This window comes from Callithrix jacchus, chromosome X, assembly GCF_049354715.1.
Source record: "Callithrix jacchus isolate 240 chromosome X, calJac240_pri, whole genome shotgun sequence".
NCBI lineage: Eukaryota > Metazoa > Chordata > Mammalia > Primates > Cebidae > Callithrix > Callithrix jacchus.
Window position 1 is genome coordinate 19,095,982 of NC_133524.1, and position 17,493 is coordinate 19,113,474.

At 42.7% G+C, this 17,493-nt stretch overlaps 2 protein-coding genes across 11 annotated transcripts in view; one reads left to right on the forward strand and one right to left on the reverse strand.

Annotated features, from left to right (window-relative positions):
* CDKL5 (cyclin dependent kinase like 5) overlaps positions 1–10,099 on the forward strand; it is a 196,521-nt gene extending 186,422 nt beyond the window's left edge. For all 8 annotated transcript variants that reach the window (XM_078362838.1, XM_078362837.1, XM_078362841.1 and 5 more), the window contains one exon: positions 376–10,099. In XM_078362838.1, coding sequence (XP_078218964.1) covers positions 376–762 — 387 coding nt within the window. In that variant the 3' untranslated portion in view covers positions 763–10,099. The remainder of the gene's footprint in view (positions 1–375) is intronic.
* Positions 10,100–10,308: 209 nt separating this feature from the next.
* Positions 10,309–17,493, reverse strand: part of RS1 (retinoschisin 1) — a 30,831-nt gene continuing 23,646 nt past the window's right edge. For 2 of the 3 annotated variants that reach the window (XM_035289046.3, XM_035289045.3), the window contains 2 exons: positions 16,386–16,581; positions 10,309–13,782 (listed from right to left, as the gene is read on the reverse strand). In XM_035289046.3, coding sequence (XP_035144937.1) covers positions 13,630–13,782; positions 16,386–16,581 — 349 coding nt within the window. In that variant the 3' untranslated portion in view covers positions 10,309–13,629. The remainder of the gene's footprint in view (positions 13,783–16,385; positions 16,582–17,493) is intronic. The other variant, XM_035289047.3, reaches the window with a different exon arrangement.

Here is a 17,493-nt window from a genome sequence, read left to right on the forward strand (position 1 = left end):
AAGCATTGTGTGGAGCCTTTGGGAAGTCTTCTCAAAACAGAGAAGCATATACTTTCTTTTGCTCTTTCTCCTTCCTGCTGTTTGAAGCATGAGATCCCTGGTTAGAGATAGGATGCAACCAGATAGATGAGCCTGGGCCTTTGGCTGGCTGCTGCACCAGCTCTATATGTCTTATCTAGATTTCTAGGCTTTTCCATTAAAGACTAATCTTGTTTGAAGAAAACTGGAAGCACAGATATGGCTGGACTGTCTCCTCCTCGCACAAGCTTGCCCTTCCTGGCCACGCCCAGTCACCTCAGATCTGAGCCCCCTTCCCTCCCAGCCTTATGGTCACTCTAACTTGAATCCCGTGTGTGTTCTCATCCATTCTTTCAGAGCCAGCCATTAAAATCACTGCGCAAGTTGTTACATCTCTCTTCCACCTCGAATCACCCGGCTTCCTCAGATCCCCGCTTCCAGCCCTTAACAGCTCAACAAACCAAAAATTCCTTCTCAGAAATTCGGATTCACCCCTTGAGCCAGGCCTCTGGTGGGAGCAGCAACATCCGGCAGGAGCCAGCACCGAAGGGCAGGCCAGCCCTCCAGCTGCCAGGTCAGATGGATCCTGGTTGGCACGTGTCCTCTGTGACCAGGAGTGCCACAGAGGGCCCTTCCTACTCTGAACAGCTGGGTGCCAAGAGTGGGCCAAATGGGCACCCCTATAACAGAACAAATCGATCACGAATGCCAAATCTGAATGATTTAAAAGAGACAGCCTTGTAATTTGTGCTGGTGGGGGGAGGGGTGGGCAGGCAAGCTGGTGGGGAGGGGTGGGGAAGGGTGGGCTGGGCTTGGGGTATGGGCCGGGCCGGGCCGGGCCGGGCCGGGCCGGGTGGTGAGCCAGTGTTTTCAGCTTTATGAAGGTGTGTGCAATATGCATGTGTGGGGCCGTCGAGCTCCTTGCGGCCATAAATGCTAGTCAGGGATCTTAGAGCCACAGGAGTTCCTTAGGGATCGCCACTCCCCACAGGTCTGTGTGAGAATGGATAGAGTGTGCCATTGAGGAAGAAGAAATTCTTGCCAGTTTCTCCCCCTTACATTCCAGCTTTAGTGCAATCTCTGTTGAACTTGGGAATGCCAGGATGTGTCCTGGCACTGCAAGGGATAGGAAAGTCGTGTTGACCAATGCCCTTACTACGTATTTTTTTCTGCCTAGACTAAATGTGGGGTTTATTGTAATCCAAGAGTATCCCTTTGAAGGGTTAGCAGATGAACTGTATGTCTTAAATTGTTTTCTAAACTTCCATATTTGATAGGATTTGTAACATTTATTTATAATTAATATTGTACTGTTATAATCATATCTTTTATGTTATAATGTAAAGTTATTTTGAGCTGTTTGAAACATTGTGAAGCAGTGGGACAGCTACAGTAGTTTCTATAAAAACTAAACAGTAACATTTATATATTGCATCAGGAGTATTTTATTCTATATATAAATATATATATGGTAAATATCTGTTTTATAAATATATTCATTTAAAGAAAGTATCGTTATGACACTATCTGCCATATTTTTATACATTTGTGATATGAAGTGAGTATTATACTTCTAATAAAGGGAGTTGAATCGTGGCTACATGTGACTGTAACAGTATGAACCTTGCTCAACTTTTAGGCCCCAGCAGTAGCCTCTAGACATGATCCTTGGTAGCAGACGAAATGCAGCATCTCTTTCCAAACCTGCAGGGGAGAAAGTAATTGGCCAGTGAGAATTCCAGCAGGCCTGGTTTCCATCCTCACACACTTGGCTCCTGTTTGTGTCCAGGGACATTACTTGCACACAGGGGAGAATAGATTGAGGTATTACTCATGAGTCTTTGTAGAGAGAATGTGCTCTTTCACTTAGCATTAGTGTAGAGCATAGACCAAAGATTTGCCAGTGAACATTCCTTGTTGTGAGGTCATAAGAGGTACCTGTCTGCAGATCTTGCAAACCAGCTCTATGCTCCTGAATACTGTCCACTGTCCTGGAGACTCTTGGCTGATGGGGTGTGAGATATATGTGTGGCATTTCTATTTCTGAATGCTTTTTTTGCTATTGCTCTCTCCAGTACCATATTTAAAAGGCTCCTGGAGTGATTCCAGAGAGAGAAAAAATTGCTGTATCCATTTTTTTCTTCCTGGGGCTGTCCATTTATGACAAGATTTTCATGCACACCTGTTACTACACACCCCCATCAGAACAGGACCTGTCTTCCCCTCATCTGATCTCTTTCAGCTCCCATGTTACTCCTGAGTATCATCAAATTTGGCCATCAAGTGTTACCCTCCCATGCCTCTGGGCCATCCTTGAGGGAAATCACCTCAGCATCATCATCTATCAGTAGTAGTAGATTTTTGGAAGTAGTCTCTTAGCAATAATACTTTTAAAGGTCCCTCCCACCCCTCAAAGAGATAACATCTCATATTTATTACTCGTCCTCAAATTCTGAGTGTTAGCCCCTGAATCAAGTCAGCTATAATCAAAATGTGCTATTACTGTTAACCCTCCCCCCAGATTTTGAGCATCATAGCTCTGATGATTATGAGGTTTGTAAAGACTAAGATCCTAGTTTCCTTGAAGCTTAAATTGTGCATATATTGCATTTTTATATAAATACTATAATGCGTATTGATTATATAGATAGGTCATTTTAAGGTGCTTTTTATTTAATTCTAATAAGTGTAATAGGCACTAAAACGAAACTCGACTGGGTACTATTACTGAAACAATTTGACTTAAATTAATAGTTTTGCATGCTCTTTAGTTCTTTTTCTGTCTTATTTCTTTTACCAGTTCAGTGGGTAGCTCTGAATTCTGGCTTTTCCCAGGCAGCTGCTTGATGATACAAGTGAGGTGGACCATCAGCAGTTTTGCCTGGACACTAATGACTCTAAAAGGGTGTGTATTTAACTCTTCTTTTTCATATTAGATCTCTACCTTGTATTCCCCCTTGCAAACCAGAAACTACACTTTTTTCTCTGGAAGACTTCTCACTGTGCTATGCGCTTAGGAACTGCACGGTCCCGTTGCCATGCTGTGGCATTCGAGGCTCGTTGTCACCTAGGGGCTGGTTTCCCATGTTGTCATCCTTGCTAACACTGGGATCTCAGATGTTTGCAGAACATTTCTATTCATAGTGGTTCTTCAAAGAAGGGCTAGCATATTTGCCTTCTATCTAGAGCAAAGTAAACCTAATTGCTGAAGAGTCAATACGTACTTTTTGTACATTCCCAGATTTGAGCCAGAAAATACCTACAGATATCTACAAATGTTTTCAACCAGTGTTTTCGAGGTAGCTCTTTAATCCTCTTCTCAGCTTTTGTCTGTTCTGACTTTTCATCCAATAAGCTGTAAGTGAACAACAATCTGCATTTCTAGCATGCAATTCTCTTCCTACTCACGGAGGGGGATTATAAAGTTTTCTTGCCAACCTTATGGGCCCTCTCTTAGCTTTTAACTGTTGTTTTCCCCTCTTGTTGATGAAGAATTATTGACATCACAAAGATTGCCATCCATGATAGAAAGGACTTGATTTAAAGTCAGAAAATTTTGCCATTTCTTTAGGAAGGGGAATTTATGACATCCATGTCCTATTATTGGCCCTAACTTCCTAAAGAAGAAAAAGGGTGAATGAAAGCTTATGTTACTTTTATGAAACTATCACTGATTTCCTTTGGAAAAGAAACTCTGCTTCACTGTTTTTCTACCTTTATTTCTCTGCCGTCCTCGTTTTTCTTCTCTAAAAGTTCTAAATAAACTTTAACTGAACCTTGTTTGGTCTTGCTCTAAAATTTAGCCTCTTTCTAGAGCCCAAGACTGAAAGGGAGTTCTTCGTGCTGAGGGGCTCAAGTGAGCTGACTCTACAGCAGTGGTTCTCAATTAGGGGCAGATTTGCCCCCAAGGACATATTTGGCAATGTCTGGGGGCATTGGGTTGTCACATCAGGGTGATGGTATGCTACTGGCATCTAGTGAGTAGAGGCCAGGGGTGCTGCTAAACATCCTGCCATGCCCAGGACAGCCCCCCAAACAAACAGTGGTCCAGCCCCAAGCACCACTAGTGCTGAGGTTGAGAAACCCTGCCCTACACCATCCAAGCCCACCAGTCTGCAGAGCTTGGCTCTGCCCTTGTTCTGTCCAGGCTGCAGTACTGCAGGTATGAATTATTCGATACCACATTCTCTTAAGAGTCTTCTACCACTGTTCCTGAATCCTCGGAATCCTGTTGTTCGTTTTCCTTGTCTTGGGCCTGCTAAAAGGTGCATACTTTGGGAGGAGACCAGAGTTACTTTATAGGTGTTGGAGAACTTAAATTCTAGGTTAGCATCCGTAGAAAATCTTTCATAGAGCCACGAGGCTTATATTTAGAAGCAAGCAACAGCCTGGCAGATTGGCAGGATTTTTACCAACTGCTCAAAGGCATCCATGGCTTTTAGCTGTGTCTCCCAAAAGAAAATGTCTTTGTTTTTTATTCAAGTCATTTAATAGCTCTTTACATATATTAGCATATGGCAGACCAATTAGAAGCAAAAAAGTCCGTATTGGTGGTTGTGATGTGGCTGTTATAGAAGTATTTGTGCTGTATGCTTTGGTTAAATCTGTTTTAAAACATGCTTTAAGATTCACCTTACGCAGTTGTACTTTAATTCTAAGCTCAGAGCTATGCTGGTCAGTCTCTAGTCATGCCGTGTATTATAAAGTATGTTGTGGTTGTAGAGTTAGCCAGTTTAGCATGTTCCTAATCTGAAAATTAGTGGACTATACTAGGAAATGCTATCCCATTTTCCCTTTCCAGCCCCTCTTAGTTAAGATCATAGTATCCTCACTTCTTAAACTAGTCTTTAGAGTAAATAAGGAAAAAAGCCATTTATTTTCTTCTAGCCATGTATTATTGAGAATGACTCATAGTGTACAACGTTTTTTCAAAGGCCAGAGGATTACTTTTCAAGTGTGTAGAAAGATCTGTGTCCATTTCTGTTCACCTAGGACCTGGTGGTGACTGAACTCTTTAAGCAAGGGCAGTGGCTCAGTGTGATTCAGTGCTGGAGCTCGGCTGAGACTCAGTAAATCTGCACATTCTCTGCTGGTCAGAACATATTTCCTGGAGAGCATTGCTTTTCTGCCTAGAAGTTCGTTACCTCCTGCATGATAGTGGGATATTGAGCTCTGTGTGGGTTCTAAGATACACAGACTCATACTTTTGTGAACTTGGAATGCGGTAGGGTACACTGAACCAAGTCAGAAAATAGTGAGATATTTCCTTGCCTCCTTCAGTTCATCACCAAGAAAGTGTTTAGGCAGAGAAAACTTATTAATAGTTTAAAAAAAACACAATTCTAGTTTTGTTTTTTTTTTTGAAAGGGGACATAGTACAAAGGTACAAAAAAAAAGATAGTACAAAGGTTTTAAGTGTCCTATCACGAATTCCCAGGGCCAGAATCTCACAAGAAAGTCCTCTCAGACTTAAAAGCCTGGCTTACAAAAATAAGCAGAAACCAAACTTGTAAGCAGTTATGATTTCTTCCTTTTGCTTCTTGACCAACTGAGATACAGAATATCTTGAGGTCTGGTTCAGCCGATGAAGAATTCTGTCTCAGAAACGATGAGTAAGAAACCATGCAAGAAAATGAAATCCCTCATCTATCTGCATACACGCGATGTGGGAGGAGTGGGGTGGCTAGGAAACTCTGAGCCTGCTGCCCCCTTTGATTCTATCTTTTCTTTGTGAATTGAATGTACTATACAAATGGTAGGCTTTCGTGTGAGCCAGTTACTACATGAATCTCTATTTCCCACGATGGTTTGTCCATTCATCGGCGTTAGGCTTGGTCTTGGCTCCACTTTCTCCTCACCGGGCACTGACCCCACCTTTCCGTGTATTTACTGTAGGCTATTAAATATGATCATGACCTGCCTTGCATTTTCATTCATCCACTGTTTACTCCCAAATTTAAGGGAAGTTTGTCTCATTTTGCCAGAAAAAAATTGTAATAGTTGGCACATTGGATTTGTAGGGCCAGGAAAACTGCAGCCGTGAAACTAGTTTCACTTCCAAGGCCCTTCATTTCCCACAAGGTTAAGCTCTCAAAACCCCATTTGATCCTTGGGTCCTATTTTGATCCTCCTTTGGAATTTGAAAATCGGTCTCCATGTTGTATGCAGATTAGAAGTTGCCTTGTTCGTTACTCTTCCAACACAGAGTATCAGGGAGAAAGAGGCCTTATCTGTTCCTCCATCCCCTCTGTTTTGACAGACTGCTAAGAATTCCTCAGGACTTCCCTTGGTTGGGGATTTTATTTTCCCAAATGTCTGATCTGATTTCTTTTAGGCGTAGACAAGCTTGTCCTAGTCCTCTGCTTCAGGTCTAATCAGAAGAAACCCAGGAATAGAAAAGGTAGATGCCTTGACTTTTGTCCCTGTTGTGGGGACTAAAGTGTTTATTGCCAGAATTGTCAAAAGCTTCAGTTTGAACTCTGTAGAGTTTCACGGAAAAACAAAACAAAAAGATGCTTATCCTCCCGGAGAATGTGTAAGTTCTCCAGCACAGCTTAGGTTTTCCAAAATGGAAAGCAAAGCTTGCAGAGAGCCTGTTTCCTCTAGAGATACACAATTGATTCTGGCCCTCAGTCTGTTCCCCTCCCCTTGTTTACTCTTTGGTCACCGATGGAGTCAGGCTAGAGGGGTAATACGGTGATTAAAAGAAGTAAATTCTCACTGTAAACTTGGATTGATTAATAAAAACAAACCAAACAAAATCATTGCCCCAAATTTCTATCTCCAAGAATTGCTTTGTGCCATTTTGAATTCAGGTAGTTATTCTGTATATACTTAGCTAACTCTTCAGAACTTCTTCAGTCTCTTGTAAGCTTGAAGGTGGTATCTCGGAAGACACAGGGCAGAGTGACATTGAGACCCTGTTCATTCTTAAAAATAGGGATAAGCCACAATGATGTGACATCTAGTATGTGGTAGATGAAGATTCATTGGAAATTCCTAATTGCACAGACTTTATAATCCATTATATAAAGTGTAATTCCATACTTTTTACTGTGGCAAGGGTGTGATGTGATTGTTAATCTTTTTAATTTTTGAATTCAAAATGAATTTAAAGTGTTGAATACTTAAATCCTCACAAGTGAATTATGAACCATTTGTAAGGTGTTTCTATAACTCTTTGTATCATGTGTTGGTACATCTTATCGAGTTTTTTCTGGCATGTAATTCCATTCTAAACTTATGTAAAATTTCTATTGTTGCTGTAAATATTACACAAATATCTACTCCGTGATAACCTTCATTATCAGCATGAAATGGTTAATTTTTACTGAGCACAATGTATTTTTGAATGGATCTTCCCAAATGTCTTTAATAAAATGCAGATTTTGCACTGACTGATGTGACTGCCAGGCCGTCCCGATCTTGAGCACTGTGGTCCTTCGCGGTTTAACTGCGAACAGCTCTATTTTAGTTCCTTCTTGGGAAGAAAGAATGCATTCGAATTCAAATGAGGGATGATGGGCCTTTGAGGTTGTAATCAGTTTAAAAGACAGAAATTAATGTAAAACAAGGCAAATCCTGTAACTTAATGATGTTGATCTTTGTTTTCCTATTTATAAAGCTTTTTTCCCCTTATGGCATTTTGAAAACTTTGGTTTCTTTTATACTTGAGTGTTGTCACCTTTGCACGTCGCTAGATACTCATGTGGTGGTTTGAGGAGGATGGGAAGAGAGGTCGATTTTGTGCTAGGTGCTATGGAGAAAGCAAAGATGGACAGCGTAATAAGGGTTTTTTCATTCTAGAGAAGTGGGCAAGCTTTTTCTTTAAAAGGCCAGATGATGAATATTGGGGGTTCTGTGGCCCATCAGGTTCCTGTCACCACTACTCAGCTCCGCCTTTGTAGTGCAGAAGCTGCATGGATGATATGTAAATCAGCGAGTGTGGCAGTGGTCCCATAAAACTTTACGTATAGACACAGGCCATAGTTTACTAACTCCTGTATTAGGCCCTCAGTTTCATCATTTAGGGTAAGACCAACCAAGTACATGTTCAATCAGGAGAGAAAGAACTTCAATTTTGTGCTAACATATATAAAATATTCTCCAGTTTTCTTTGTCTTTCTAAACAAAGGGTAGAAGCTAAAAGTCAGTGCTTTCCGTTCTTAAAAGTACTGTGTCAATCAGTTCTTCACTCTGTCTCCTTAAGTAGCATGGAAACTTATGGCCTGTGCTTTAAACTGTACACTTAACAAGACTGAATCAAAGTATTTGGTGCTTACACTTTTTAATGTTCATAGCACTTACTATGGCCAGGCACAATGCCCAGGTGTTTTACTTTTCTTATTTTTATTTTTTTTTCGCAACAACCTAGTGAAACAGGTACTATTATTATCCCCTTTTTGTAAATGAGGAAACAGATTTCCACACTTAACATTAACTTGCCCAAGGTCACCCAGTTTGGAAGTGGCAAGGCCAGGATTTGAAGCCGAATATGTTCACTGTAAAGCCCATATACCCTTAAAAGTCACTGCACCTCCATGTATGGAAACTGACATGGAGCATAACAGTGGTCATGGTCAGTATTGTTTCTCTTTAGTAATTCAGGTTTATTCAAGTAACTCTACGGTTCAAATTTCAAAAACAGTTTCCAACACAGAGTATATTATGAACTTTGCCTAAAGTTTACTCTAGGTGCAGAAATAAAGACAACTTAGTCAAGTGAAGGAAAGGGTAACAGAAATGGCTATCTACACTGATGGAATAAATGTACTAATTAGAGCAGGCAATAAGTCCCCGCAATGTATAACATATTCTTTTCTAAAAGCTCACAACAATTTATATGCCAGCTGTCATCCCCTTTCCTTACAGATGGTAATTGATATGATTTGAGAATAGAACATTTCATTGAAAGAAGTCACTGGAGGTCATCTGGGGATGTGGTTTAGAAAGCCCAGGATCACGCCAGGTGCGGTGGCTCATGCCTGTAATCCCAGCACTGTGGTAGGCTGAGGTGGACAGATCACCTGAAGTCAGAAGTTTGAGACCAGCCTGGCCAACATGGAGAAACCCTGTCTGTACTAAAAATACAAAAATTAGCCGGGCATGGTGGCGCATGCTTGTAATCCCAGCTCTTCAGGAGGCTAAGGCAGGAGAGTCACTTGAACCCAAAAGGCAGAGAGAGGTTGCAGTGAGTCGAGATCACATCACTACACTCCAGCCTGGGTGACAGAGCGAGATGCCATCTCAAAAATAAATCAATAAATTTTTTTTTAAAAGCCCAGGATCTAGAATCAGATTGCTGGGTGGAGTCCTGGCTCTATTTCCTACATCTCATGTGACTCAGTTTCCTTATCTTTAAATGGAGGTAATCACAGTACCTACCTCAGTGTTGTTGTGAAGATTTAATGAGATAACCTGCAGCAGAGCACTTGACAGAGTCTCAAGAAATATGAGCTATTATAACATGATTGCTATTATAAAACATTACTGCTATTATTTCTGCCCCAGTTGGCAGTTTCAGGAAATTGAGAAGGAATATCACTGAATCTTGAATGCCGGTTAAACAGAGCTTAGTAGGTGGCCACAAAGCCCTTTAGATGCACGTATCCTATTTCTCTTCATATCAGCCCTGTAACGTTGGGCTTAAGAATGACCCGGCATGGAACTACTCTTGGGACCACAGGAGAAGTGACAGCCCTTGTAAGCTTTTGTCAATAGGCCTTTGCAACCAAGCCCCACGTGGACAGAAAGGCAGGCTTCTGTGAGCATCCATTTTGAGGGTCACTTAGGGGTACAATCTTCTGGGCTCTGAGAATGGATTCATAGCAGTGCCTCGATCTGGAAATACCTTTGCTTTGTCCAAGTAACCTCCTCCCACACTGAGTCCCAAACCAGCTCAGAATTTTTTTCTTAATATTGGCAACACTTAATGCTACTTCTTTGTTCATAACATTTCATTTAATTATTTAAAAATCTGCAAATGTTGTGTATATTTTACTGCAATTAAAAAAAAAAAATCTCCTCCAGTGTAGACCGCGCTCCAGCATTTATAAAAATAAAAGTAAACCTGTTAAAATAACAGTGAGTTTTTCCTATGTTACGTATAATTTTTAATTTGAAAGTTTTCCCCACAAAAGAAATGACACTGAAGCATAGTTTGTGTGTTTGACAGCAAGAATCTGTTAGGCTTCAGATTTCCCTCAATAAAAGTTTTAGTTTTTATACATTCTGTCATGAATTGAATGAAGTAAATAATACGCTGTTGTAAGCAAATTACCTGCAGATAAATGTCTTACGAATCGTATATCTTATTGTTTATTAAATTCCGAAGTATTGAGCGGTTTCCAATGTGAAATCCCAGCTGGCTTCTTTACAGTGATGAACAAGTTAGTTGTAATTCATATGAAAATTCAAGGAACCCAGAATAGCCAAAACAATCCTGAAGACCGAAGTTGGAGGACTCACATGCCCCAATTTCAATAATACAAAGCTACAGTAATGAATAAAGTGAGGTAATAGAATTCGAACTCCAGAAATAAACCCTCTCACAATTAAGGTCAACTGGTTTTTGACAAGGGTGCCAAGATCATTCAGTGGGGGAAAGAATAGTCTTTTCAGCAAATGGTGGTGGGACAACTGGATATCCACATGCAAAAGAATGAGGTCGAACTCCTATTTCACACCATATACAAAAATTAACTCAAAATGGACCAAAGATCTAAATGTAAGAAGTAGAACAATAAAACTTATAGAAGAAAACAGGGTTAAATCTTCATGACCTTGAATTTGGCAGTGGTTTCTCGGATATGACACCAAAAGCACAAGCAAAGAGAAAAACAAATTGGACTTCATCAAATGTTTAAAAATGTGTGCCTCAGAGGACTCTATCAAGAGGATTAAAAAAATCCACAGAATGGGAGAAAATATTTGCAAGTCATATCCAAAGAGGGAATTATACCTAGAATATACAAAGAATTCTTAAACTCAGTAAGTTGTAAGCCGATTTAAAATGGGCAGAGGATCTGAATAGACATTTCTCCAAAGAAGTGCAAATGGCCATTAGTCACTAGGGAAATGCTAATCAAAACCACAGTGAGATGCAACTTCACACATACTAGGATGGGTATAATCAAAGATGGACAGTAACAAGTGTTGCTCAGGATGTGGAGAAAGTAGAAGCCTCATACATTGCTGGTGGAAACGTAAAATAATGCAGTCACTTGGGATGATAGTTCCTCCAAAGATTAAACAAGAGTGACCATGTGTTCCAGCAATTTTACTCCTAGGTGTATACCCAAGATAAATGAAAAAACACATCCACACAAAAACTTATACATAAATGTTCATAGCAGCATTGTTCATAATAGCTAAAGAGTGGAAACCCAAATATCCATCAATGGATGAATGGATAAATAACACTGTGGTCTTGACATGATACTGAACTGTGATGTCAGCAATAAGTGACATAATGATACACATGTTACAACGTGGATGAATTTTAAGACACCGCTAAGTGAAAGAAGCCAGTCACAAAATCCCACATACTATATGATTTCATTTATGGAAAACATCCAGAATGGGCCAATCTATAGAGACAGTAGATTTGTGATCACAGAGGGCTTGGTGTGGCCGATGGGTTGGGGAGTGATGGCTGATGGGTGCAGGATTTCTCTTTGGGGTGATAAATTTTCTAAAATTGATTAGGTGATAATGGTTGCACAACTCTAAATATACCAAAAGTCATCAAATTGTACACTTTAAATGGATGCAAATTGTATGTGAACTTAAATTTCAATAAAGCCATTACAAAAGTTTCCAACATGAACAATTATTTGGAGAACATTTTTCCCCTGCCTCAGTTTCCTCCTTTCCTTTTTCCCTGAACTGCACTCTCTTGACTCCTGTGTTTGATGTGCCGGTTATGGAAGTCCTTAATTCTTAGGATACTGCCATTTTGTCTGACAGTCCATGTCGTGACCAAAGTTAATTCACCTTTCCAAATAAGGGTCTCTCTCTGTTCAGGCATTTCTTTCCGAAATAGATTTTTCCTGTGTCCTAAGGCCAGGGAGAGGATTTTCCCCCGACACCCTGTGTGATATGTTTATATTTGAGACAAGATTGGGCAGGGAAAATCGTTTTCCGAAGTTCAAGCATACAGCATGGGGACTAGAATGATGCTGGGTTGCATATGAAATAATTGAACCCCCAAAACATCAAGGAGGATATCTGGGGCTTTTAGAAGGCTCTCTGTTCACAGGGAAGGTGAATGTGTTGTCCAGGACTGTGTTAGCGCGAGTCTGATCACTTGCCTTGGCATTTGAAAACAAAAAGTAACTCAGAAATGAGCTCCTAGCAAAGGCTACCCTGTGTCTAGGGCCAGGACAGTCTTTGGAGCAGCCTCATTCTCTCCTTCCACCACTTCCTCTCCATATACTTCTCCTGCTCCTCCCCGGTGTTTAACAGCCTCTCCCAGGGAGGGGCCTGGAAAGTCCGCCTGGGCTCTAAGTGGCCAATGAAGCCTCTCAATCTAAGGCGCCGCCTCCAGGAAGCGAAGGTGAGGTCCACTGCTTCCCAGAGAGCTTTTCAGGAGCAGGCACAAGGCAGAAGGTAGAGGGTGAGAAGCTTTCAGGGAAAAAGCCACGTGGTCCTTTTTATGATGTGAGTGCTTCCCACTTCTACTAAGCCTGTAGCGATCTAATGGGCCTCTGAGTAGCCAGTGGTAGCTCCCGGGCCGGCTGTTCTCGAAATATGTTTAGTTTGCTGTGAAATGGTAGCCCTAGGTAAAGGGTAATTGTGCTGCTCTATGGTCATTTGGGGTCCCTACATATACTTAGATGTACAGCCTGTGCTGTGTGATCACCTAAATGGGGACCACAGATGCGGGGAATTTGCAGGAATGGATTGCAGAATGGAGCTGTGTGTATAGGGAGCTCTGGACCCTCCCTGATCCCTGGGTTGGTCGGGGGTGGACCTTGAAGGTAAGAACTGCAAGCAGAGGGACCTCCCCTAACTTGAGCTTTTGGTCATTTGTAATGTACAGCCTCTCAGGGCACCGGGACTCTCACCCACCACACTTATCCCTGCCACCCAGTCACCCTGGAGACTCTCAGCTCTCTCCCCAGGGCTGTGAAGTCCTCTTTGGCGATGATTTAGTGGAAACTTAACCAGGAGGAACTGCTCCTTTCTGCATTTGAAGCCAGGCTTTAGGAAACCGTTTTTGTCTTGAATGTGGTAAAGCAAAGGACTTTGCAAATTATCAGGGCTGCTTTGTGTTCTCCTGAGACTGCACCTTTCATAGTGTCACTGAGAAAAAGAAATGAGCAGCAAATTACCCCTGCTACTTAGGCTTGCTGTAAGAAAATTGGTTTCGGGGCCATTTTCTTTGTTCTGACTTTCTCTGGCCCTGAGTGGGGAATAAGTTCATTTATATTTCATTGAAATCAGAAAGCTATATCTTAAAAAAAAAAAAAGCAACATTCTCTACCCCATACTTCAGTTAAAATTACTTTGTGAAATATAGCCCTGTCCACCCTGGTGGTGTGTCAGGGGTCTCCTACGGGCCCACTGTGTGCTGGCCACCCCCAGGCTGGTGCCGAGCCGAGGTGAGCATCAGGCACACTTGCTGACACACTCCAGCAGCTCCATCCGGATGGCAATGCGGACATGCCAGCCCAGTGGGATGAGGCGGATGAAGCGGGAGATGATGGGGGGCCGCAGCAGGTTCTGAACAGTGGAGGTGCGGTCCGAGTTGCCATAGAAGACCTAGAGAGATGGAGGAAATCCTGTTACCGTCACATCAGAAGAGGGAAAAGGAAGAAGGATTCCTTTCTGGAGCTAGCCCCAGCTTTTAACTGTGGAAGGATTAGAGAGTGGTTAAAGCACAGTGAGTTTGCAGGTGCCCCCTAAAATCTGACCTTGAGTGATTGTCATCACACCTCCATGCTCAGGACATCTGGAACTGCACCATCCATAGGGTGGCCACTAGCCAATATGTCTGTTTACATTTAAATTCATTAAAATTAGATAAAAATTCAGTTCTGGCCCGGTGTGGTGGCTCACACCTGTTATCCCAGCACTTTGGGAGGCCAAGGCGGGTGGATCATCTGAGGTCGGGAGTTCAAGACAGCCTGACCAAAATGGAGAAACCCCATCTCTACTAAAAATACAAAATTAGCTGGGTGTGGTGGCACATGCCTGTAATATCAGCTACTTAGGAGGCTAAGGCAGGAGACTCGCTTGAACCCAGGAGGTGGAGGTTGCAGTGAGCCAAGATCGCACCACTGCACTCCAGCCTGGGCAATAGGAGCAAGACTCCATCTCGAAAAAAAAAAAATTTAGTACCTTAGACATATTAGCCACATTTCAAGTGGCCAATAGCTACATGTGACCAGTGGCCACCATATTGGACAGTACAGATGTGAACATTTCCATCATCACAGAAACTTCTATTGGAGGGTGCTGCTAGAAAATGCCTCTTGACTCATCACTTTTGAGTTTTTGTCCTTTGCATTTTGACAGTTTGAAAAGGCCCACATCACACTTACATGTTCTAAAGGTATCCAAATTAGGGCTCAAGTGAAAACCCATACTTGGCTCGGGATTTGTAAGCCAAATCTTAAATGTGTGTTCCTACTTTGATACAAGTGATGAACCTTTTCAACTTGGAAAATGTTTTTTAAAAAAGACATAAAAACTTGGCCGGGTGTAGTGGCTCATGCCTGTAATCCCAGCGCTTTGGGAGGCAGAGGTGGGTGGATCACTTGAGATCAGGAGTTCGAGACCAGCCTGGCCAACACACCACTTATAAATGGACAATTCTCTACCTACATCAATAACCCCATCTCTACTAAAAATACAAAAAAAATTAGCCAGGCGCGGTGGCGGGCACCTGTAATCCCAGCTACTCTGGAGGCTGAGGCAGGAAAATTGCTTGAACCTGGGAGGCGGAGGTTGCAGTGAGCTGAGAGCACCACTGCCCTCCAGCCTGGGCAACAGAGCAAGACTCCATCTAAAAAAAAAAAAAGATATAAAAACTCAAAGGAAGATTCTGGAAAGGGGAGGGTGGTGCCAGAGTAGAGAAAAAGTGAGTTTGCTTAGTGTTTTTAAAGATGTAACATAAAAACATGCTGTGGGTGTTTGACGCTGTTTCCAAAGAAATCATTCTTTGCCCTCTTACCAAAGTCAGGGTGCTCTGCCTGATGCCACTAGGACATTTCATTCCCTTCTGGGATCGTCTCCTGAAAATATCTGGCTGTTGCATTTGGCCTCATCCATCCACAAAATGGGAAGAGCCTTGTCTGCCATGTTCTTGCCTTTCTTCACAGTGGCACCGCTCCACACTGCCCTCTCTATTTGTGCTTGAGCCTATTCAAGTCAGGAGCCAGATGAAGAGACGGGAAGGTGGAACAGGCCCCACCAGATTGCACAAGTGCAGGGGTGAAGGGCCTCTTTGCAAAGAACCTTCAAGACCTTCAGAAGCACAGGGCTTGAAAAAGTTCTGTCTTTTGGAGAAGCCAGCTAGTAAGAATAAAAGTGAAATGAAACAGCCAAGTGTCAAGATGGTTTTTCCTATTGCGTTCAAACTCCTTGAAACAACCCATGAATGTCTTGCTGTACAAACTGTCATCAGAGACTTACAAAGCCTTCTGAATCTCAGCTGTACATGTCTACTTAACCTGATTAAATGTGGAAATTAGCCTGGGGATCTCCTACTCTTAGACACAAGGATGTTTCACATTTCCGAAGAGCTAGGGAGTTTTTAATTCATTTTTATTCATAGCAAATCTATATATATGTAGTCAGAAGCCTACTGTGTTTAGTCTATGGTGAAGACAACTTCGGTCTCAATCCACAAAGATCAATAGGATATGGAGTTGCCTGAAGGTTCAAGTTCCTCTGTGTGTGTGCTGGTGAAGTCTTTTAACCATTTAGCTAATGGCTACTTGCTAGGTTCTCAAAAGGCTCCCCTCTGTCAGTCTCAAACAATAGGAGAGGCCACATCTATATAAATGGATGATTGTCTACCCACATCAGTAACATCAGACCACACCTGTGAAGCAAAGTTCAATGATACAGTGAGTTGAAATAGTCTAAATGGTCAGTCTTAAGAATTCAGACAACTGTATACTGATATGGAAACTCAGACACAATTTTTTTTGCACCTAAGAGTGGCACTCATTGGCAAACTGCTGGACACCAAGGCAAGACAAGGAAAGAGGGCACAACATATTGTGGGGGAAAGCGTAGATGACCCACCGTGCCGCAGAGTCAGTGCTCTGACAGAGGACAGCTACAGGAGTGCAGGGACAGGAGGAGAAGCCCCAGAGGGTGTGAGCTGAAGGTGGTTTGGGATAAGTCCAACTTACCCGGTTGTTTCCAGTCTGGTCCTTATAGTAAATCCAGTTCAGGTGCTCATCGGTCCTGTACTGCACGCTGTACTTGGTCATCCACTCATCAATGTCACAGCGACCCTGGGTGAGGATCCCTGAAATCACCTTGATCTCCTTCAGATCTATCTGTAACCACTGGCTGCTGTCCTGGAACTTGGAGAGCCAGGCGCACCTGCCGAGAACATATTGAGTCACCGGGAACCTTCCCCTGTGCATGTCTGCAAAAAGCCCACAGGTGCTGGATTTCAAGGGGACGTTAGCACCTGAAGAGCCCCCAGCCAAGCTTGGGCAGTCTGGGCTGCAGTCTGAGCCTTGTCTTCTAGGAGTGTCCAGCCTCTGTTACACTTAACTTGCATCTCATTCTCCCTCTCCCTGCACCTCCACCTCCTGAGAAAAAATTGCCAGATTCAACTAATTTATCAAAGAAATGCCTTGGAATAGCTGAAATTGCCTTTGGGCACAGTTGAACATGTCTGTCTACAAAGCATGCAGGTGCATGGCTGTTACACCATCAGCCCCTGCCTTGTGCCTTAGTCCCCCCAGGTGATTGTCACTGTGCATTTCACTCTCTTCACACCTATTTGTGTTTCCCTCGGATGGTGACATCCCTGGCATTCAGGAAGTGTCTACCTCGTGCAGAGCACTGACCCATGTGGATCTGGAAGGGCTTTGACAAGCCTCAAGTCAGATAACCGTTGAAGCAACTGATTTTTTTTTTTTTTGAGATGGAGTTTCGCTCTTGTTGCCCAGGCTGGAGTGCAATAGCATGATCTGGGCTCACTGCAACCTTCACCTTCGGGTTCAAGTGATTCTCCTGCCTTAGCCTCCCAAGTAGCTGGAATCACAGGCGTACACCACCATGCCCAGCTAATTTTGTGGTTTTAATAGAGACAGGGTTTTACCATGTTGCCCAGGCTGCTCTTGAACTCCCAACCTTAGGTGATCCGCCCCGCCTCGGCCTCCCAAAGTGCTGGAATTAAAGGCGTGAGCCACCATGCCTGGCCAATTAATTTGTTTTTTTAGCTACATTTCTCATAAATTGTGGAAACTTATCGCAGTGCCCCCCGCCGCCTCCTTTTTTCCT